At 41.6% G+C, this 24,894-nt stretch overlaps 1 protein-coding gene across 2 annotated transcripts in view; it reads right to left on the bottom strand.

Moving 5' to 3' along the window:
* LOC132832360 (coagulation factor XIII A chain-like) overlaps positions 1–24,894 on the bottom strand; it is a 111,058-nt gene that overhangs the window by 50,483 nt on the left and 35,681 nt on the right. For both annotated transcript variants that reach the window (XM_060850311.1, XM_060850310.1), the window contains exons 4-7: positions 20,373–20,561; positions 6,991–7,242; positions 5,603–5,721; positions 2,653–2,760 (exon numbers count right to left, since the gene is read on the bottom strand). In XM_060850311.1, the coding sequence (XP_060706294.1) occupies positions 2,653–2,760; positions 5,603–5,721; positions 6,991–7,242; positions 20,373–20,561 (668 nt within the window). The remainder of the gene's footprint in view (positions 1–2,652; positions 2,761–5,602; positions 5,722–6,990; positions 7,243–20,372; positions 20,562–24,894) is intronic.

A 24,894-nucleotide genomic window follows, 5' to 3' on the forward strand; every position in this document is an offset into this window, starting at 1 on the left:
TATGAAGAGGTTGAGTAGGTTAGGATTGTTTTCATTAGAAAAAAGGAGATTGAGGGGGGACCTGATTGAGGTTTACAAAATCATGAAGGGTATAGACAGGGGAGATAGCGATAAGCTTTTTTCCCAGGATGAAGGATTTAATAATGAGAGATCACGCTTTCAAGGTGAGAGGTGAAAAGTTTAAAGGGGAGACATGCAGCAAGTACTTTACACAGAGAGTGGTAGGTGCCTGGAATGTATTGCCAGCAGAGATAGTAGGGGCAGGCACAGTAGATCAATTTAAGATGTGTCTGAACAGCTGCATGAGTAGGTGGGGAGCAGAGGGATACAGATGCTTAGGAATTGGGCGACAAGTTTAGACAGTGGATTTGGATCAGCTCAGGCTTGGAGGGCCAAAGGGCTTGTTCCTGGGCTGTAAACTTTCTTTGTTCTATCACCATTGGCTTATGCACATTTCCTTCATGCATTGCAAACTCAGTGTTGGATTTTCCAACAGGCTCAAGGACCTTGATACATAAAATGGGTGGCATCCAGATTGTCTTGATTTCCAGTGCATCTATCCCATCATAGTTGCCTTACACATGTGGCTTCCAGTGCATGCAAGTACGCCACACTGCAAGCTTGATAAATAATCCAATTGATTTGATTTACTGTTGTCACATATACCTAAGTACAGTGAAAAGTTTTGTTTTGTATGCAGACCATAACACAAGGACACATAGACGATCAGTGTAATGCTTCACACACTCAAGATTATCCAACAAACTTTATCCATTTGGGGAAAAAAACAGTTAATGCTGGACACTGCATTGTGTTTTCTGTGAGTATGGGCAGGTTGGATATGGCCAACACCTTGATATGCTGTTTAAAATGATCCATTAATCTTTGGGATATATGGCTTACATACCTGGCATCACAACAGCACTACAATTCATATACCAAAATGTGTGTGATAGGGAATGTCTTTTGGGCATTCTGTTCGTGGTGAATGTCACTCATGCTGCTACTGCCTGAAAGCTTAATGCTGAAATAGGGTTCATTAAAGATATCCTGAAGGAAAAGACTGCACTGAACAGACCATTTCTCACAGTAAATCATGAAAACTCCTTATGCAGTCACTCTTGGACTTGAGATGTGCTTAGTCTCTCTCAGATTACCCTGGAAGGGTGGGGTATGTCGAGTGTTTGAGCAACAAGTGAAGGTAGCTGTATCAAACAGCAGATTCCTTCGATTGATTATAACAAGCAAATATGAACCATAACCAACAAACCCACACTTGCAAAATCCGCAGCACCATGTCTAACATTAGCTGTCATTCAGTAATTGGACAACTTTTGCTAGGTCAGCCTGAGTGTGTGAATTACACTAATAACATACCTTGAATTGTCGATCAGGCTTGCAATGTGCTACACATGTATAAGGGAAGCTACATGTATTAATATTTTTGTTTTGCAGACAGAAAAAGCATGGTGCCTGTTTCCACTCACCCAACAGCTGACAGCCAGTCACTGGCTCACTTCTCATTGCAATACCTTCACCAATCAGACTTACTCAGCCTCATTTGAAATCTAAACAAACCCTGGCAGTTAACTGTCAATCATTAGCAACATCTCCACCAATCACAGCTCACTTGCCCATCAATCAGCACCCTCCTTTAGTGGTATTCTTGCAAATTGTTTGATGAGTTCAAGTGAAAAACATTGGTAGAATGTGTGTTTCTTCAGCAAATCTCAAGTCTCTCCTACCAAATATTTCTTTAATAGTATTAGGGAATGGATAAATTCTGCCATGGGATGTTTTGCAGCCACCTGAGGGGACGACACTGGTTTCTTTTTGGGGTTTCAGTTGATAGTCAATGTTCGATTTATGTATAGCACAGAACTGACCAGTTAACCCAACCAGTCCCCACCAGTATTTAAGCACCATACAAACCTTCTTCAGCTAGTCATTATCACAATCCTCCCAACAGTGCTGCATACCTTTAGTTCTTATTTTATATTATAATATGAAAGGTTATATATTAGAGCTAGAAACAGAGAGTTACGCATAAAGGTTTCAGTTGGGAACATTTACAACTGCATCTGATGGGCATAGAATGGACAAACGAATCAGATGAAAGTAGTCTGGTGCAGCCTCTTCAATACCAGAATCCAACAAAAATTAAATGAGACAAAATTTTGCTTACTTGAACATACGATCTAGGAGGAATAGGCCATTCAGCCCCTCAAGCATGCTGTGCTATTTGATACAATCACGCTGATCTGATCTCCGCCTCAAGTCCACTTTCCTGCCCATTCTCCATAACCCTTCAACTCAATACCAATTAAAAATCCATCTTAATCATACTTAAATTTATTCAATGTCCCAGCATCCACTCCGGAGGAATGAATTCTACAGACTCACAACCCTTTGAAGGAAGTAATTCCTCCTCATCTCATCTAAATCTGCTACTGCTTATCCTCAAACTGTGACCTCCCCTTCTGGACTGCCCCACGTGAGGAAATATCCCTTCTATGTCGAAGCTTGAAGCGTGAATTGTGATTAAGCAAACAGCACAGAACCTATCAGTACAGCATCAAAGTCCTGTTTCTGTTAACTCCTGAAATGACTCTGGAGTATTATTCCTATCGTCCTGTTGTCAGATCAACTCACCATTGCAGATACAACTCGAGAGATTTTGACTGGACATCCTCTTGTCTGCAAGGGCATCTGTGCCCTGTCCAGTATGTAAATGCACGTGTCCAATATCTTTCTTTCAAACTGGATGGAATTAAGGGGACAAACTGAAGATTATAAAGTGAAGATGCAATCACTTATGTCAGCATACTAATTATATTGTGTTTCATTAATACCTCCTGAACATAAATAAAAATCATAATGTTCAGTACGATAAATGAGATCTTTCAAATACTGAACAATAAGTGAACACATTTAGTTATAAAGTTTAAAATCAAACAGTTATTCATGAAAGACAATGGGCATCCCCCTCTATTAGAGAAACACAATTGGTTTAATTGCTTAAAGGCACCATTTCACATTAAGGACAGAGCAAGGTGAGGCGGTGGACCTCTATGAACTATTGCAGGATACAGGGACCGAACCCGGGAATGTTTTACACCAATCACTTGGCATCAAATCTAACCACATTTACACCTGGAACTAAACTGCACTATGTAAAACAGTGCCCAGCATCATAAATGCTAAGTGAAAGTCTGAAATTAATTTGAAAGATCAAAGCAGCTCTTGAATCACACAAAGCTTGATTATCTGCCAATTATGCATTTTTGCTGTTTCTCTGCTATGACTAACTGCTTTTCTATTTAATCAAATCGGAACATTGCCCACCTTGGTACCTGCTTCAGCTTATCTGCCTCTCAAACCCTTTATTCATGCCTTCATCACTTCGAAAACAGAACTATTTCAATGCTCCACTCATCATCTTGCAACCTCTGTAAATGTAACCTCCTTCAAAACTCTGCGGGTCATAGCTGACTCTTGACTCACATCCTGTTTACTGACTGCTTACTAACATTTGTCCTAGATCTAGCAATGCCTTCATTTTAAAACTTTCAATCTATTTTGCATTTTCTTCCATGACTACACCCCTCCCAATTTCTGTCCCATCCTCTAGCCCACATACCCTCTTGGATCTCAGAGGTTTCTTTCATTCTGATGCTTGAACATTCCCAATTTTAACAGCTCCAAAGTTGCTCATTATGGCTCTGATTTCCAAGGCCACAAGTTACAGAGACATAGAGACCTACAGCACGAAGACAGGCCCCTTGGCCCAAACTGGTCCATGCCGAGCAAAACGTATATCCACGCTCCCCCCACTTGGCCCATCTCCTTCTAATCCTTTCCTATCCATTTATTTATCCAAATGCCTTTTGAATGTCGTTAATGTTTCCACCTCAACCACTTCCGCTGGCAGCTCATTCCATATGCGTACCACCCTCCGTGTCAAAAGTTGCCCCTCAGGTTCCCTTTTATTTTTTCCCCTCTAACCCTAAACCGATGCCCTCTAGTCCTCGATTCCCCAACCATGGGAAAAAGATTGAGTATATTCACTCTATCCATGTCTTTCATGATCTTATACCCCTCAATAAGGTCCCTTCTCAGTCTCCTATGCTCCAAAGAAAGAAGTCCTAACTTGTCCAACCTTCCCTGTAACTCAGACCCTCGAGTCCTGGTGACATCCTCGTAAATTTCTTCTGCACCCTCTCCAGTTTAATAACATCCTTCCTATAGTAAGATGACCAAAAACTGAACACAATGCTCCAAGTGCAGTCTCACTAACATCCTGTACAATATAACTTCCCAACTTCTATCCTCAATGCCCTGACTGATGAAGGCCAGTGTGCCAAAAGCTTTTATTGCCCTGTCTATCTGTGACTCCACTTTCAGAGAACTGTGAACCTGAACTCCAGAATCCCTCTGATCCACTACACTCCTTAAGGGCCTAACATTCACCATGAAACTCCTACCTTGATGTGACTTTCCAAAATGCAAGGCCTCACACTTGTCTATATTAAACTCCGTTTGCCATTTCTCGGCCCACTCTCCCAGCTGATCAAGGTCCTGCTGCAATTTCTGATAACATTCCTCACAATCCATGATACTGCCTATTTTAGTATCATCTGCAAACTTACTAATCATACCTTGTACATTCTCATCCAAATCATTGATGTAGATAACAAACAATAATGGGCCCAGCACCGAACCCTGAGGCACTCCACGAGTAACAGGCTTCCAGTCGGACAAGCAGCCTTCCACTTTTACCCTCTGCTTCCTGCCATCAAGCCAATTGTGTATCTAATTTGCTAGCTTGCCCTGGATTCCATGCGATCTAACCTTCTAGAGCAGCCTACCATGTAGAACCTTATCAAAGATCTTACTGAAATCCATGAGACACGTCTACTGCCCTGCCCTCATCAACCTTCCTACTCACTTCATCAAAGAACTCTAACAAATTTGTGAGGCATGATCTCCCACTCACAAAGCCATGCTGACTATTCCTAATCAAACACCGTTTTTCCAAATGCATGTGTATATTATCTCTCAGAATCTTCTCTAGTAACTTACCTGCCTCAGATGTTCTCGAATTCCCTGAACTCCTCTGCCTCACCATTCTTGCCTCACAAAGAAATGTAATCATAGATACTGCAGGAAGATAAGTCTGAAAAGGTATCCCACACCATTGCATGATTCTTACTGCTCTCTAAAGTAGCTAGCAACTTCTCAGGGTAAGCAGAGATGGGTAGTAATTTAACCTTGGCTTTACGTGCAAGACTTAAAACCCAATTCAGAATAACCTCAGTTATCCGAACATCAATTATCCGAATTTTGGATTATCAGAACAAGATCTCAAGCTCCCTTAAAAACGTTATCCGAACAATCAATTATCCAAACAAAATACTCCCCACCGATCTCATTCGGATAATCAAGGTTGTTCTGTAATATATTTAACAGTTCAACGATCTATTCTTTGCCTCATTCCTAGAATATGAATGAACTTTTGGCAATGCTGGAGAGCAGAGATGTCTATTATGAATGGCTCAGTACAGTCAAGACACTTTATCTACAAGATAAATAATAACAATACCTGGTCAAAAAACCAAGTTCTGGAGACCACTTCTGTGAACTTCCCATAGTAAATGCAGCCAATGTCATTTAAAACGTATTCTTCTTTTTCTGCATCATTATCCAAATAAACAGCATCCTCTGATTGTTGTAACAGTGCCATTCAGAAGTTTAAAACAAAACAGGCAGAATTTACAAGGAAGGTTAGACTTTGTGTTAAATACTGAGAAATACAATTTAATACTGAAAAATTTTGAAAACTTTAACGAACTAACCATCTTCTGTGTAACAGGGAAAATTGCAAAGTGAAGCTAGAAGTGAATATCAGACAGTAATGCATTCTAGACCGTTGCTCCAATGTGTGATTATCAGCCAAAGTTTAAGGATGTACAGACATAACTGAACCAGAGTTTAAATTGTACCATTGTGACTCAGTGGTTAGCACTGCTGCCTCATAACATCAGGGTCCCAGATTCTATTCCAGCCTTGGGTAACTGTCTGTGTGGAGTTTGCACATTCTCCCTGAGTCAGTGTGGGTTTCCTCTGGGTGCTCCAGTTTCCTCCCACATTCCAAAGATGTGCGGGTTAGGTGAATTGGCCATGCTAAATTGCCCAAAGTGTTAGGTGCATTAGTCAGAAGGAAATGGGTCTGGGTGGGTTACCCTTTGGAGGGTTGGTATGGGACTGGTTGGGCTGAAGGTCCTGTTTCCACACGGTAGGGAATCTAATAAAAAATATTATCTAATCCTCACTCATTGTAATTGGTTCTAGTGTGCTATATATGGATTACCTTTTGCCCTTTCCCTCCCACAGTAGATCCCAACAATCTGCAGTGCATGTCAAAGATCTGAGTGCAAGGAACATGTGAGTTTCCAACTATTTAAATTTAATGATCCAAAAAAATCATGCATGGGCATTTTCCCAAGTTTCTGCTGTGTACTTACAACAGCCAAGGCTCATTGGCAGGAGAGGATGTTCATACAAACAATATTATAAAAGCAACATATTGCAGATGCTGGAAAACTGAAATAAGAACAAAGAGGAAAGGCTGGAGTTTAGATGAACTGACATCTCTGTTCCTTTCCACAGATGCTGCATGACCTGCTGAGTTTCTCAAGCATTCTTGTTTTAAGGAACTTTGATATTTTTGGTTACAATTAAAAATGGTTAATGCAGTTATTAGAAGTACCATGGGAAAAAACAGACAGAAGGCTGTGAAAATACCATATTGTCACCTCTTCTGGATGATACTGCAGATTGGAAGGTATACAGTGAGAACTGACTCCTTGTTGCTTCAAAACAAAGTTGCTTTAAAAGGGATTCATTTTATGAAACAGTCCATTTAAAACAGTTTATTGCACTCACAAGAAATAGTTTATAGCAATAATAGTGTGGTGCATTGAGCAATACCTTCACACCAAGGGTTGAAGAGAATGTAAATATCTGTATCTTTATCTCTCACAGTTCTGCGGATCCCATACGGAGTCATCACAGCTACATACATTCTGAAACGTCCCACTATGCACTGTGGAGATGACATGACCGAGAGAGTAAGCGCGTTGTTCCAGATTGACACCACTTTGGCTCCCCATTGGCCTTTCTCCAGTTGTTCTTTGATAAGAATTGGAATGTAAGTTCCTTTGGTGCGATCCGGATACCTGCCTGCAACAAAATGCCACAAGCAGTAAGTTTCAGTTCAGAACAATTGGTTCACTTCATTGTGATCATATTTAGCTCAGTTGGCTGGACAGCTGGTTTGTGATGCTAGCAGCATGGATTCAATCCGTACACTGACTGAAGTTACCAAGGACTCCCATTCTCAACCTCTCCCCTCACCTGAGGTCTGATAACCCTCAGGTTAAACTGCCATCAGTTCTTTTAGATCAGATTCCCTACAGTATGGAAACAGTCCCTTCAGCCCAACAAGTCCACACTGACCCTCAGAAGAGTAATCCATCCAGACTCATTCCCCTACCCTATAATTACCCCTGACTATGGGACAATTTAGCAAGGCCAATTCACCTGAACTGCATATCTTTGGATTGTGAGAGGAAACTGGAGCAAGTCCACGCAGACACGGGGAAAATGTACAAACTCCACACAGACAGTCACCCGAGGCTGGAATCGAACCTGGGTCCCTGGCACTGTGAGGCAACAGTTCTAACCACTGAACCAGCCCAAGAGCATCCCTCTTCTCTCTTTTTCTCACTCTCTCACACTCACTCAACACATGTATCACGTTCAAGAACAGGTTCTTCCCTGCATTTATTAAGCTTCTGAATGACCTCTCAAATTTCAAATCTAAAGTTGATCTTGCTTTTGTGCACCTTCTCTGTAGCCGTTATTTTATTCTTCACTTTGTTCAATTACCCTATGATCTTTGTGTCTTTGTATGTTATGATCTGTTGTACTGCATGCAAAACAAAACTTTTCACTGTACCTAGGTACATGTGACAACAATAAATCAAATCTCTCTCTCTCTCTCTCACTCACACACACACACGAGAGAGCAGGTCTATGATCTGGTAAGACCATGGTGACCGATTTATTTTCACACAAGTATATTGGTAGATACAATAAAAACTGAGGGGTTTATTCATGGAACAAAATCTATCTGTAAAGCATGGAAAATATTCAGAGAAAAAGAACAATGACTGATGCAAAATGTCTATGTTTAAGGTAGGAACATTTCAAAATGTTTGAGCACATTCTCTTGTAAACTTCTTTGTGGTCATGTTGAGCAAAACTCATTTATAATAATAAACAATTTAAGATTAAATAAATCTGAAGACATTACCACGTGTACCCACATCATTAGTCATAATACCTTACACTGCAAACTCCATCCCATAATCCAAGCTACATTTTTCCCACACTTCAAATATTTATCCCAGATTCCCTATTCCATGTGATTCTGATGCCCCATGTGGCTGGGGGATTATCTTATATTGGCATATTTTTGTTCTTTTTATCATTAAATTAAATTTAAAATAGTGCATTGTTCCAGTTGGAATGATGGATGCTCCCAACTTTGGCCAGTTTTATCCAACCCAACTTCGAAAAGCAGAAATGTAACAAAATTACAGTCAATCAAGGCACTTTATTTGAGCTCCAGAGAAGTGGCTAAGGCAGAAAGCAAAAGAAGGATATGTTTTTAGGGTGAAAGAGGACTGTAAGCAATTCATGGGGAGTATGAACACTGATATAGGGTGGACAGGTTGTCTCCACACTATGGGCTCTACGTAAATGCACAGAAAGTTTTGCTGATAGTGACTTCAATTCATTTATTGGGACTAACTCAGGTACTAAGCAAATTACTACTTATATTTCTGCCTTGCCTCAGTTTGCATGGTCACACCAATATTTCAGGACTTATATTTTCAGTGTCTTTTCTCCCTCTACCACCCGCTCTGGCAGTGTTGCCAACTTGACCTCCTGCTTGTTCAAACTAAATCCTACAATGTGGTAGAATCAAGCACTGTTCCGTAGATGGCAATGATCTTCTCTGGGCAATGCTCACTGTATTCATCTTATATCTGAAGCACTGCTGTAATATGTCAGTGCCCAATAATCATCTTGGTGGTTGCATGGGTCTTAGATTTCTGACGTTCAGGAGAATCAAGGAGGCGGGGAGAAATGGAGTTAACATCTCTGATCAGTGACCTATTCAGAACTCTGATAAAAGATCACAAACTTGAAATTTTAAGGCTGTTTCTCTCTCTCTACCAATGCTACTAGAGAATTTTCAGCATTCTCCATCTTTACTTCGGGTGTGAAGCCTCCACAGTGTGAAACGAGTACTTAGTTTTAATTTCCAGCAACCATCCTACCTTGATCTACATGCAAGCCTGGCACAGGGGACTATCACAAAGTAAAATCGTGTGGGTACTGATGGAGTAGTTGGCATCGCCTAGATAATGGTGAATTAATCTCAAATCACTTGCTCATTGGTTGATTAGGAATGCTTTCTGCTCATTTAAACGATTATATTGGGTAGAGGGGAGGTGTGGTGGGGGGCAGATGGGTGTGTGTGACCAATCACTTCTTGTGGGGAAAGACAAGACTCTGGTGGAGTTAGACAGTTCCATCATGCTGATATTGTCAATCGTGGTGCTTGGCAATAAAATGCTTTGATCCTCCTGACTAAACTACTTTTTGGTTGTTTAATGAACCATTGATTGCAAATTGGTGGACACCACCGCAGCTGCCTTACAAGAACTGGAAGTATAAAAATGCTATTTCACATCTTCTGCAGCTGGAATGACTTGACCAACTCAGAGTCAGGTCACTATCTTGATACTGATAGTGCATTCAGAAACTTCCTGTGCATTTGTCCTGCGGCTTGGTAGCTTTACCTGGAACTGCTGATTAATGAGTAAAGACAGTGTACCTTTGGTGTCTTTTTATTTTTATTCAGTCATGGGTTACGAGCATCGCTGGCAATGATGGCATTTCTTGCTCATCCCCAATTGCCCCAAGAATGTGCTGGGTCTTCAACCAGGGCAGGCCATGTGGTGTAGGTAATCCCACTGTATTGCTGAGTGAAAAATCTCAATGAAGGAACAATGATACATTTCCACATCAAGAAGACATGTGGCTTGGACAGGTGTCTGCAGGTTGGTGCTATTCCCATTCACCTGTTACCCTTGTCCTTCTGAGCGGTGGAGACTGTGGGTTTCGAAGGTGCTATTGCGGGTGATTAGACATCCCATCTCTGCTGCTGCTTCTCTTCCCTATTGGCACTGACCACCAAGAGCTGACAGCAGTGAAACAAAGCTACAGTAGAAATGAATGTTGAGGCTCCTTAGAGGCATGAACCTGGCTGATTTGAAGAAGCCAGTTCACAGGAGCATCACTTGATACATAACTGCTTGAATTCAGTGCACTCGGTACTTAATGAACAATTAATACCAACAATAACCAGAATCCAGTTCCTGTCTTGGACAAAGCAGCAATCATCAGCCTCAGTCCCTCCACAGCCATTTCAACCTGGTGCCACCCAGATGATGCGCATTAAGCTGATTTTGTTTCTAATCAACCAGTTCAGAAATGTTAGGACACGCCATTAGAAGTAGGCCTTCAACTGAGGCCTCCTGGACCAAAGACAGAGACATTACCACTGTGCCATAACAGCCCTACCACCAGCAAATGGAGAACAAAGCCTGCATTTATCGATAAACAAGACCATAATTGGTATACATTTAAACATTTATTGAATTAACCTTCTAGCTCCTAATGATTGATTTTATGTATTCCAAGAGCAGTTTAGCCAGCTCAATAACAACGCACAGATGGTTTGTGTGTTATATAAATTATTTTCTTCATAAGGTTTGTTTACTGCATACCCAAAACATGAAGTCACTTGTTCTGAGTGTATACGACTTCTTAAAGATAGCTTTATGTGACATCTGCCTGCAAGACTTACTCTGCAAATTGTTTCATGATGGCAGCAAGGCGAGTAATTTATACTGCATCGTGCGTTGAACAGGAAAGGAAATCAGATCCTGCAGTTAACCAGGCTGATTTTCGGAGATAATTGTTCCTGTTATAATTGTCTAGATTCCAGGTTCAAATCCTACATGGAGATGTAGCATGTCATGTCCAGATAGGTTGATTAAAACGTGATTTTTGCCTCCTGATATTTTGTTTTTGACTGTGTGGAGTTTGCTCATTCTCCCCGTGTCTGCGTGGGTTTCCTCCGGGTGCTCCGGTTTCCTCCCACAGTCCAAAGATGTGCAGGTCAGGTGAATTGGCTATGATAAATTACCCAAAGTGTTCAGAGATGTGTAGGTTAGGTCAGGGGTAAATATAAGGTAGGGGGAATGAGGCTGGGTGGGTTACTCTTTGGAGGGTCAGTGTGGATTTGTTGGGCCGAAGGGCATGTTTTACACACTGTAGGGATTCTAGGATTCTAGAAGATTGAATATGCAAAACTGCCTGCCTGATATGGTGGTGAACTGGGTGTACTGCTGGTCTAGTAAACCAGGTGGATGGACTAATAGTCTCAACACAACATGTGTTCAAATGCCATTCAAAAGACTGATAGGGGAGCCTCTGGGATATTGTACAACCCCATTGGTTTGCGAATGGAAGGAAACCTTGCTGAGTTTTCCCATTCTGAACCATAAATGTGTTCAGTCCTAAAACCAACTTGGGGCTGTTGTCTAATGGTGATAGCTTCCCGATCTCTAGGCGAGGTGACCAGAATTCAACGCCCACTTACCTTGAAAGGGTGATACAATGTGAGCAAACACTTTGATTAAAAACAAAATCAAATCTACTGAAGAAAAGAAAACAAGAATTGCAGACGCTGGAAATCTGAAACAAAATCAGAAATGGGTTGGAGAAACTCAGCATCTCTGTGGAGAGAGAAAGCTGAGTCGGGTCGAGGGATTCTTCTTCAGAACACGAATTACCACCAGGGACGGGTAATAAACGTCGGTCCAGTTAGTGACACCCACATCACATGAATGAATAAAATAAATGTATAAAGAATGATGATAAATGATGAATGTTTTATGTCCTAAGACCTGCATCGCTGTTCTGTGACAACCTTGTGTGGTATATCCTCCATAAACACTGCTCCTCACAAAACTGAGGGGGAGTGGCTTTGATTTTGAACATCCTAGGAACTAGTTAGGCCTTCTTGTGAAAGCACAAAGGCTTTTTGCAGTTGGATAATCTTCAGCTTCTACTGTTCATATACAACCAAATAAAAGTGTATAGCTTTGTCCTTCCTGAGGCTCTCAGAGTAAACAATGAGGAAAGGAATCTCCCATTCAGGCGAGTGAGTGTTCCTTTACATGCAGCTTCCAAGCAACATTTTGAAACCAATCCTGCGTGGTTTTAATCAGTGCAACAACCTCTGCTTTTAGATATTAATGGACTCCTGAAGCTAATTTAAATAATCCTTCAGGCCACTTAAGGAAAATCTTGTGTTAAGGTGAGTGGGAGGCAGCAATAAAGCAGGAGGTCTGCTGTTGGGATTTGAACTCAGGGTTTTGTTGAGTGGAGGAGAGTAGGGTCCCCCTCCCCTCGCCTGTGCGTCCAAGCAAAGAAATGTTGGGGTAACTATGCAACATCTAACTCTGTCCATAGTACTGGAGTAACAGTGCCACCTCACTCACATTCCAGAGCTAATATCAAACAGCCTGACAGTACCATCAGATACAATCAGGTTAAAAACATGAGATAAAATGAACATTTTTCTGTTGGGTTATCTTACTTAAACATGGAACATACAGCAGTACAGCAAAGATACAGGCCATTTGGCCCACCATGTCTGTGCTGAACATGTTGCCATTCTTAACCTATCCCTGCACATGGTCCATATCCCTCTATTCCCTGCACGTCCATCGATCTGTTCAACTGCCTCTTAACCACTGCTATCCTATCTGCTTCTACCACCTCCGCTGGCACTGCATTCCAGGCACCTATTACCCTCTGTGCTAAACAAAACTTGCCTCACACATCTTCTTTAAACTTTTCCCCTCTCACTTTAAACCTCTGCTCCCTAGTATTTGCCACTTCCACCCTGGGAAAAGGACTCTGACTATCCAACCTATCCATGCCTCTCATTATTTTATAATTTGGAGTTGCCAAATTTGGACTGGGGTGTACAACGTAAAAAAAATACACAACACCAATTGGAAGCACTAGCTTTCGGAGCGCTGCTCCTTCATCAGGTGGTTGTGGAGTATAAGATAGTAAGACACAGAATTTATAGCAAAGGTTTACAATGTGGTGTAACTGATCTTTTCAGAACAGGTCTTTTTCCATGTATAATTTCAGTTACATTACACAGTAAAATTTTGCTATAAATTCTGTGTCTTATGATCTGATACTTCGTGGGTGGCACGATGGCACAGTGGTTAGCACTGCTGCCTCACAGCGCCTGAGACCCGGGTTCAATTCCCGACTCAGGCGACAGACTGTGTGGAGTTTACACATTCTCCCCATGTCTGCGTGGGTTTCCTCCGGGTACTCCGGTTTCCTCCCACAGTCCAAAGATGTACAGGTCAGGTGAATTGGCCATGCTAAATTGCCCGTAGTGTTAGGTAAGGGGTAAATGTAGGGGTATGGGTGGGTTGCGCTTCGGCGGGTCGGTGTGGACTTGTAGGGCCGAAGGGCCTGTTTCCACACTGTAAGTAATCTAATCTAATCAAAGTAATCTAACCTAACCACCTGATGAAGAAGCTAGTGCTTCCAAATAAACCTGTTGGATTATAACCTGGAGTTGTGTGATTTTTTTAAACATTATTTTATATATTGCTCCAATGTTCTTGTGAAAACAATCCAACTTTTTCCAAACTCTCCGTACAGCTAATACACTCCAATCCAGGCAACATCCTGGTAAACCTCTTTTGCATCTCTCCAAAGCCTCCATTTCCCTCCTATAGTGTGGTGACCTGAATTGCACACAATACTCCATATGTAGCCTCACTGAAGTTTTATACAGCTTGGAAATATTACAATAAAATAGGTCCATTAGTTCATCATGACCCTTTTTTCACTTTTAACTAAAATCAATCCATTGTTGAGGAGACTTCCAGAAACATTGCTCTGGGGAGACAACTTGTGGCCAGAGCTGGGAACTGCATTGCAAAAAAAAAAGGCAAAAGGGAGATGTTGACATGTAATGATGTCTGATAAATGTTGATGAAAAACAGCACTGAGAACAATAGTACCAAGAATTTTTGTACAACAAACAGATTTTTTTTAAACAATGTGTAGATTTAATGATTTTTGCAGACTCTATTTTTTAATCAGCATTGAAATTTGCATAGTCTGTCAAAGAATATATGAATCATGTATTCTTTCATCTTTTACTAAATGAGTTGAGTATTTACCTGAATCTCTTCTGAGAATGATACAAGATTATTGACCTAAATTATTCTTCTTCAAATATTTATTCACTTCCCTTTTAGAAGCTATTATGCCTCTACTTTCACCACTGTTCCTAGTGAAGTATTCGATGCCCTAGTAACGTTCTGCATATATTAAAAAAAACCTTTCAATTTCTTTTTTTCATGTTTTTCATGTTGAAGCTTTTACTCTGCACTTACCCATGCTTGGCCATGGAAATCATTTTCTCTGGTTTATCTCATCAAAAACTTCCATTTGGAATAGCTCAGTTAGATCAAATACTAAAATTCACTGTTCCAGCAAAAATGACCCCAGTTGCTCTTCATCAATAAAGCTCTTGTCCTGTTTTGAATATAGAAGATCTCTGACGTACAATTTCAATAGATTTCACATCTTCCTATAATCGGTCACTCAAAACTAGATGACGCACAGTCAGAGAGGCATACAAATGTACAGCATGGAAACAGACCCTTCAGTCCAACTCATCCATGCTGATCAGAAATCTTAAATGAAACTAATCCCATTTGCCAGTATTTGTCCCATATCTCTCCAAACCCTTCCTATTCATATATCCATCCAGATGCCTTTTAAATGTTGCAATTGCAAAAACCACCATCACTTCCTCTAGCAGCTCATTCCATTCACATAACATCCTCTTTGTGAAAAGTTGCCCTCTGGGCCTCTTTTGTATTGTTCCCCATTCAACCTAAACCTATGCTCTCTAGTTCTGGACTCCCCCACCCCAGGAAAAAGACCTTGTCTATTTACCCTATTCATTTCCCTCATGATTTTATCAACCTCTATAAAGGTCACCCGCCAGTCTCCGACACTCTAGGGAAAACAGCCCTAACTTATTCAACCTCTCCCTATAGCTCAAACCCTCCATCCCAGCAACATCCTTGTAAATCCTTTCTGAAACCCTTTCAGGTTTCACAACATCCTTCATATTTTATATTGTTTTCATAAACTTCTGTTTTCCAAGTTGAGGTTGAACCTTAAGTACTGGACAAGCAGAGAAAGTCATGTATCTGTCCATCTGCTGCATAAATCCAACTGTTCATGTGTGTCAAGGTTTGGGCTTTTTTAGCCACCAGTCTATAACAATGGAGACAGACTACTCAATGGTAAACTCTGTCAACCACAGACAATAGCACTGTCTCAATGAGTTTTTATTTTCGTTCAGCCAGTTGTTGCAATTTGGGCTGCGCAGTTATGTAACTTCCGAGATAAATCAGACCAATACTTGAAGGGAAACAAAAATAACAGGCCTGCGAGAGACAGTATGAGAATGCAAAGAATTGAGAGGTCTTTCAAAGCACCAGACACGATGCACTGAATGGGAGAAAGTGACGACAGCAGATGCTGGAAATCAGAATCAAGAGTGTGTTGCTGGAAAAGCACAGCAGGTCAGGCAGCATCCGAGGAGCAGGAGAATCAGCGTTTCGGGTATAAGCCCTTCATCAGGCAGGATGTACCTAATGGTCTCCTTCTCCTTTTATCAGAAGTACTGAATGTCCTGAAATGCACAAAAGTGGATAAATCCCCAGGACCTGATCAGGTATACCCTAGAACTCTGTGGGAAGCTAGGGAAGTGATTGCTGGGCCTCTTGCTGAGATATTTGTATCATCGATAGTCACAGGTGAGGTGCTAGAAGACTGGAGGTTGGCTAACATGGTGCCACTATTTAAGAAAGGTAGTAAGGACAAGCCAGGGAACTATAGACTGGTGAGCCTGATGTCAGCGGTGGGCAAGTTGTTGGAGGGAATCCTGAACGACAGGATGTGCATGTTTTTGGAAAGGCAAGGAATGATTAGGGATAGTCAACGTGGATTTGTGCATAGGAAATCATGTCTCACAAACTTGATTGAGTTTTTTGAAGAAGTAACATAGAGGATTGATGAGGACAGAGTGGTGGATCTGATCTATATGGACTTCAGTAAGGCGTTTGACAAGGTTCCCCATGGGACACTCATGGAATACAGGGAGAACTAGCCATTTGGATATACAGCTGACTCGAAGATAGAAGATAGAGGATGGTGGTGGACGGTTGTTTTTCAGACTGGAGGCCTGTGACCAGTGGAGTGCCACAAGGATCGGTGCTGGGTTCACTACGTTTTGTCATTTATATTAAATGATTTTGATGAGAGCATCAGAGGTACAATTAGTAAGTTTGCAGATAACACCAAAGTTGGAGGTGTAGTGGAGAGCGAAGAGGGTTACCTTAGATTACAACAGGATCTGGCCCAGATGGGCCAATGGGCTGAGAAGTGGTAGATGGAGTTTAATTCAGATAAATGCAAGGTGTTGCATTTTGGCAAAGCAAATCTTAGCAGGACTTATACACTTGATGGTAAGGTCCTGAGGAGTGTTGCTGAACAAAGAGACCTTGAAGTGCAGATTCATAGCTCCTTGAAAGTAGAGTTGCAGGTAAATAGGATAATGAAGAAGGCGTTTGGTATGCTTTCCTTTATTGGTCAGAATATTGAGTACAGGAGTTGGGAGGTCATGTTGTGGCTGTACAGGACATTGGCTAAGCCATTTTTGGAATATTATGTGCAGTTCTGGTTTCCTTCCATTCGGAAGAATGTTGTGAAACTTGAAAGGGTTCAGAAAAGATTTGCAAGAATGTTGCCAGGGTTGGAAGATTTGAACTATAGGGAGAGGTTAACAGGTGGGGCTATTTTCTCTGGAGTGTCGGAGGCTGAGGGGTGACCTCATTGAGGTTTATAAATTGAAGAGGGGCATGGATAGGATAAATAGACAAAGTCTTTTCCTCGGGGTGGGGCAGACCAGAACTAGAGGGCATTGGTTTAGAGTGAGAGGGAAAAGATATAAAAGAGACCCAAGGGGCAACTTTTTCACGCAGAGCGTGGTACGTGTATGGAATGAGCTACTAGAGGAAATGGTTAGTACAATTGCAACATTTAAAAGACATCTGGATGGATACATGAATAGGAAGGGTTTGGAGGGATAGGGGCCGAGTACTGCGGTGAACTAGATTTGGGTTAGGATATCTGGTCATCATGGAGTAGTTGGACTGAAGGGTCTGTTTCTGTGCTGTGTATCTCTATGACTCTATGAACTCTACGACACTTTTCAGGCACAATTTTACTTTTAGAAAACTGTGCTGCTTGTTTTTAAGAATTCTAAATATTTATTTATTCTATTCTATGGTCTGTAGAAAGTTGTAACTCCTGATGTTAGGCTGACAGATCTGTGATGACTTCGTGTATTCCTTCCTACTTACCTGAACAAAGGTATTTCATGGCAATATTTCAGTCCTCTGGCACAACTTCCAAACCCAGAGATGTCTGATAGATTATTATCGGAGTCTCAGATACATCCTCCCTGATTTCACTAATGTTCATATCATACAAGCCATAACACCTTATAATATTACCATGAGAAATACATTAATTTCTTAATTTCTACGTCTTTATCTATGGTCAGCCAAATTACATCCCCTCCTGAGTCCCATTATCACATTTCTTTATAGAATCTGATACAAAGGGTTCAATTAGTATTTCCCCCTATCATTGATACTCTGAAAATCTGTATTTTTCCATCTTATCCCACCTCTGCACTTCCATTAACACTCCTTTCATAACTCTAGGACATCTCCACAGGAGCTCTTTACCCAGAGGTGTTCTGGACCTAACTGTCATGGACCAGAAACTCAACTGGACCAACCACATCAATGCCAGAACTACTGGAGCAGGTCACGGGCTGAACATTCCATGGCAAGCGATGTACTTCCCGCTCCCCACAGCCATCTACAAAACACAACGCAGGAGTGTGATAGGGGAAGAATATGCTCCATTTGCCTGGAGGAATGCAGTTCCTGCAGCATTCAAGAAAACTCAACACCTTCCAAAGCAGCCCACTTGATTGGCAACGCATACAGATACTGATTTCCATCCATATTTTCTAGGCTCTGCTTGATTTTCTATTAGGGATCTGGCATTATTATACGCCTTCTTATCATGTCTTATTTTTAAGTTCTCTAATCCTTCAGGGCATCTCCAGCTTTTGCTTTTCTTCCTTTCCTTCTTGTAAGAATGTATTTTCTGTATCTCAATCAACCCATGTTTCATTTTGAATAATGAATTTTTAAAAGTTAAACACGGTCACCTTTCACCGTTTCCCCCCTGGTTTTGATTGAACCAGATTGTGCTGAGAGTAACTGTTTGCACGACTTATTTACTTCAAGTCATTCAGCACAGAAACAGACCCTTCGGTCCAACGTGTCTGTGCTGACCAGACATCCCAATCAGATCTAGTCCCATTTGCCAGCATTTGGATCATATCCCTCCAAACTCTTCCTGTTCATATACCCATCCAGGTGCTGTTTAAATGTTGTAACCGTACCAGCCTCCACCACGTCCTGAATTCATCTGTCACTCACCCTCACTCTCTTAACCTCATTCTCACTCACTCATACCTTCTGTCCACAACCGAAATCAGGGGAGCAGCTCCAGAATCAGTGAACAGGATGGACTCCAGGGAGGATGGGGGGTTTGGAGAAGAGGGAATGGGGGGATGGCAGCAGAAGTCTAATAGCCCAGGAAGTTAGGGGAGAGGTTGGGGAGGGCACAGATAGGCAGGGGGACTGTGTATGTGTTGAAAATGCGTTGCTGGTTAAAGCACAGCAGGTCAGGCAGCATCTAAGGAATAGGAAATTCGACGTTTCGGGCATAAGCCCTTCATCAGGAATCCATTCCTGATGAAGGGCTTATGCCCGAAACGTCGAATTTCCTATTCCTTGGATGCTGCCTGACCTGCTGTGCTTTAACCAGCAACGCATTTTCAACTGTGATCTCCAGCATCTGCAGACCTCATTTTTTACCCGGACTGTGTATGTGGTCCATTTATAATTGCCTTTGAACTGAGTCGCTTGCTAGACCACTTCAGAGGGCATTTAAAGGTCAGTCAATCATGTCACTGTAAGTCTGGATTCACAAGTAGGCCAGACCAGCTAAGGATGGCAGATTTCCCTCCTTAAAAGGACATTTGGTGCCAAGTCGTGGTTGGCACAGACATGGGCTGAAGGGCCTGTTCCTGTGCTGTAATGTTCTATGTTCTATGGCATGTCATTGTCATTACCCCTCAACAACTTTTTTCACAGCTCCAATCCAATAAAGATATTAAAAAATAAGAAATGTTGATTTTAATGCCCTGCAGGTTTTCTTTATGTCTTTGCTCCCTGCGTTGCTCAAGGAAGGGTCCTGCAAATGAATGTTCAGTTCCTGGGGACTCTAATGTAAAGCTGCAGGTTTGGCAAGCTCAGATTTGGCTGCATCCTAAAAATTATAATATCGAAAGTCAGCAAACGAAATGCTGGTGGAAGTAATTGTCCCAGTTTCGTGACATGTTACTGCATGACATTTACTTTCAATTATTATCTAGTGCTTCACTTTCTCCTTACAACTTTGGAATTCCCATCCTCAACGGTAGTGGATGCAGAATCCTCCAATGTTTTTAAGACAGTGCTAGATTGACTCTCGACTACCAAGGGGTTGCAAGACTATCTGGGATGTACAGGAATGTAAAGTTGAAGTTAAAATCAGATCAGCCACGATCTTATTGAATAGCAGAGCAGGTTGGTAGGGCTGAATGACCTCAGCTTGAACCTTGCTCATATGTTCATAACTGCCCCTCCATTTGCCATTGGTTACCCGATAGGTCAGTTATCCCTGAGCTCTGCCTTCCCCAAGACGTTTCAATACGTGCCTACTTTAACTTTGGAGAATCCGGTCAACCAATGCTGCATTCAACACCTCAAATACTAACAGTACGGCTGAGAACTGATGATAATTCACAGCAAGAGTCACATAATCTCCCTCTGTCTTCAGCAACCAAAGGGAATTCTGGTGCGCACGCATTGATCTGAACATGTTACACAGGCTCCTTCTGTCAACGTACTCACCAATCAAAAACTCAATCCACAGCCTGTCTTTTTCCAAATCGATTGCTCGGTTGACAGTGATGGTGACTTGGAAAGGCTGACCACGTCTCACAATAAGGTTGCTGCAATCGTAGAGCGCTGTATGATGCTGCCTCCTGTTAATGTCATCTGGATTTGGGTGAACATCAACGCTCCAGATCTCCAGAAATGCTTTAATGGAAACAAAAATAAAATGTAAATTCTTTGTCAGACAGTTGAGTTATTTTTATATGCATTGCACTTTGTTTTAATTCATTCAGGGTGAGATGGTTCTCTCTTCAAGTCATCCTTTTTAAAATGAACTGCAGCATTAAGTACAATTATTGAAAGCAGAAAAACTGGAAGCACACAAGTTGATCAGTACATTTTATACAGATTTCAATTGTTTTACATCTGACCACCCATCAGTTCCACTACATTATAAATCATATAGTCCACACAGTGCAAAAAGAGGCCATTTGGCCCACTGATTCTCCAAAGAGCATCCCACCCAATCCCTGTAACCCTGCACTTCTCATGGCTAGTCCACCTAACCCACACATTCCTGGACACCACAGGACAACTTCACAACTTTTCGGACTGTGGGAGGAAACCTGATCACCCGGAGGAAGTCTGCGCAGAGATAATGTGCAAACTCCATCCAGAGAGTCACCCCAGGCTGGAATCCAATCCAGGGTCCCTGTGTGACTGAAGTGCTGACCACCAAGCCACCCTCCAATCTTTCTCCCACAAATGCTTCTCAATACGTCGTAGAGCTTCAAACAATCTATTTTTGCTTCAGATGGTTAACATTACCAATCTCTTTTTAATATTTCTGCACGAAAATGCTTTCATGCATTTGCTAATTGCAAGTATGCTCATAATACATACCAGCGTTTATAAAGCTCTTATGCAATTTTAAGCTTTTATAACGTTGTTTGCATGCATGATTAAAAACATGCCGTAAGTCTGGATAAAAACACATTTTTATATTAAGATAGTGTTGTTGTTAATGATGTATTAATGGTTTTCCATTCCATTCCCATTGCAACAACACAAGTTGAGAGGGCAGAGTGGAGGATGGGGTGGGAAGAGAGCAGTATGGAATCGGAACGAGCTCTCCTTCTCTTTCCAGCTCACATGTGGATCAGTACAGAGCCTCACCCCCACCCCACCCCCACCTCTTTTCCGATCAGCACCTTGTGCAAGTTCAGCAAAGGTATGGGGTGTTTGAAAATTGAGAATGTATCCTGAGAGAAGCATTCAACCCCAATTTAAACACCTTATTTTCTCCTTTGCAGGGTTGTCCTCAGAACCAGCATCACCAATATGGTGAGTGGTACAATGGCCTGCAGAAATGTGCATACACTTCACCTTTGCCATATTATGGACTTAGATTACCCTTTAGGACTTGAACCTGAGACTATACATTGGACAATGCTTTGTGTAGAGTCATAGAGGTGCACAGCATGGAAACAGACCCTTCGGTCCAACTCATCCATGCCGACCAGATATCCTAAATTAATCTAGTCTGATTTGCCAGCAATTGGCCCACATCCTTCTAAACACTTCCTATTCATCTACCCATCCAGATGCCTTTTAAATGTTGTAATTGTACCAGCCTCCATCACTTCCTCTGGCAGCTCATTCCATACACGCACCACCCTCTGCATCAAAAAGTTGCCCCTTAGGTTCCTTTTAAATTTTTTCCCTCTCCCCTTAAAACTATGCCTTCTAGTTTTGGACTCCTCTACCCTGGGGCAAAAACCTTGTCTATTTACCCTATCCATGCCCCTCATGATATCATAAACCTCTATAAGGTCACCCCTCAGCTTCCAACGCTCCAGGAAAAACAGCCCCAGCCTAATCAGCCTCTCCCTGTAGCTGAAACCCTCCAACCCTGGCAACATCCTTGTAATATCATCAATTCACAAACTCAGCACATAAGGTTTCATACATTTTGAATTTTCAGTCCACTAATGTGCAGTGACAGCAATTTCAATGTAAACATCAAATCTTGAAAACGTTTGAGTGCGTAACAGCAGAAATATTTAACACGGTCAGTTTCGCATTTTACTGTTTCTTATATAAACAGCGTCTCTCTTTATGAGAAGAAATAAAAACACATCTATATCAAATGCTTTGACAGATTCAAAATGAGAGCAGTAATACGGTTATATACATAGCACATGTTTGAAGCTGAACTCAATTCTGAATTTTGCTTTATACAAATGTTACTCCAGAGGTTATATCTGAAATATTCACCATGCTTTAGAATTGTATGTTTGGCAGACATGGCATTTTTGTTCTTCAAAGATAATTGTAGCTGCCGACTAGAACCATTTTAGCTGCAATAGTTGTTTCATAAAGCTCAGTCCCTCTCTGGGGAAATAGCTTGCTGGCTCTGTCGCCATAACAAAGCACCAATTTAACAATCAGTCAGAGAACGGCTGCTGAATTAGAACACATCAGCTGTGCAAGCTAAGCACTTTAAGATGGTTTTCTGAACAATAGAAAATGTGCAAATGTGAAGTCTCATATATATTAATGGAAATATCTTTGTTCTTTTGCACATCAATTATGAATTAGCCTTAAAAATAACAGCCCCAAAAGGATTGCGTCTATGAGAAACATGCTGGAGTAATGCTGTCTTGCCTCTGTAACGTGATGGAAATGTGTTACATAGGACAAACATACAGAATTCTAAAACAGTAATTGTACAATCAAATTAAACCCCATTTCCATACGTTAGGCTGAAAGAGAATGGAACCTTAACAGCATTTTAAAATCCCTACAGTGTGGAAGCAGACCATTTGGCCCATCGAATATGTACAGACCTTCTAAAGATCATCCCACCAAGACCTGTATTTTCCCTGGTTAACCAACCAAACCTGCAAATCCTTACAATCCATCTAACCTGCACATTGCTGTACTGTGGGAGGAAACCAGAGCACATCCACGCAGACAAGGGGAGAATGTACAAATTCCATAGAGACAGTTGCCCGAGGCAGGGATTGAACCCAGGCCCCTGGTGCTGTGAGGCAACAGTGCTACCTACTGAGCCACCGTTAGTGTAGCATGTTTTTAAAAATATCTTTCCATTTCCATCATGTTTAATACGAAGTCAAAATACATTAAAAAAAAGGTGACCAGAGATAAATAAGAAATTGTAGTCAATTGGCAAAATTAAAAGTTTTGCAATTTTTAAACTTTTGCACCGCTGTTAGGAAGCTACTTTCCATAAATGATCAAAAAGCAGTGAATGCCTGTATTCCATGACAGTCCCCATCACTGGCATTAACCTCGTTCATCTCGTGTGCTCCCGTGTCCAGTATATGGCACAAACCAATTCACATTTCCCTAACAGCCAAGGACAATAGGAGGTAAAACTTCTATATGCAACAAATGGTTAGCGTTTGGATTACACTCCCTGATAGGGTGGTGAATATAGGTTCAGCAGTAGCTTTTGATAAGGAAGTTCCAGGTAAGAGTCATGAGAGGTGGCAGAGAGTGGCACAAAGGAGGGGTGTGGCTCGTAGAGAAGGAAAGTCACAGTGCGGTCTTCGGATGGTGGGGGTTACCTGATGCACAAAGGGCATCTTCTGAAGATTTCTATCCTTTCAAGTTTTACACTACCTTTCACTCTATATTTATTCGATATCTTGTATACCTTACTGCTTATCTCTGTTGTACATTTTAGATAGTTTACATTTTAAAACCGAATGCCATGTTCTAAGCTTTCCTGTCACGTGTTGAATAATCTATACGTAACAAGCTGCAATGGTGAGGGAGGGCAGCCTCCAACAGCAGGAGGCGACACTGAGGGAGGACACCAAGCAGAGCAGTCAAATGGACTATTTCTGGAGGAAAAGGTGGCTTTGGGGGAAGGAGGCCCCAAGAGGAGAAGGATCAGACAGATAAAGGATTTTCTCAAACAGTTGTAAACCATCTGCTTAATTCCATATAAATGCTGCCTCTTGCTTAGCCTTAATTTTCTTTCATACTTGTAATAAACTGAGACTAGGGGAATAAAGAATCCCTGCTTCATGATCTTTCAGGCACCTGTATGTTCAAATCTCATGTTACATACATGTGCACAGCTAATCCTGCTGCTTTGCTTCACTTTCTAATTCTTAGCTGTAACAAACTATTTTGTAACTAGTTCATCAAATCACAATCAAAAAGTGTGTGGTGCTGGAAAAGCACAGCCAGTCAGGCAGCATCCGAGGAGCAGGAGAGTCGATGTTTCGAGCATAAACTCCTCGTCAGGAATGTTACTGATGAAGAGCTTATGCTCGAAATGTCATCCCTCCTGCCCCTCAGATGCTGCCTGACCGGCCATGCTTTTCCAGCACCACACGTTTTGACTCTGATCTCCAGCATCTGCAGTCCTCCCTTTCTCAAATCACAAGAAATACGAGCTTATGTCTACTACTTCCCTTCTCCGCACAGGTTCCTTTGCAGCAATTAAAATAGCATCCTTAACAGAACACAATTACAGAATTCTGCAAAATAAACTTTGGCC

Source organism: Hemiscyllium ocellatum, chromosome 34, assembly GCF_020745735.1.
Source record: "Hemiscyllium ocellatum isolate sHemOce1 chromosome 34, sHemOce1.pat.X.cur, whole genome shotgun sequence".
NCBI classification, from domain to species: domain Eukaryota; kingdom Metazoa; phylum Chordata; class Chondrichthyes; order Orectolobiformes; family Hemiscylliidae; genus Hemiscyllium; species Hemiscyllium ocellatum.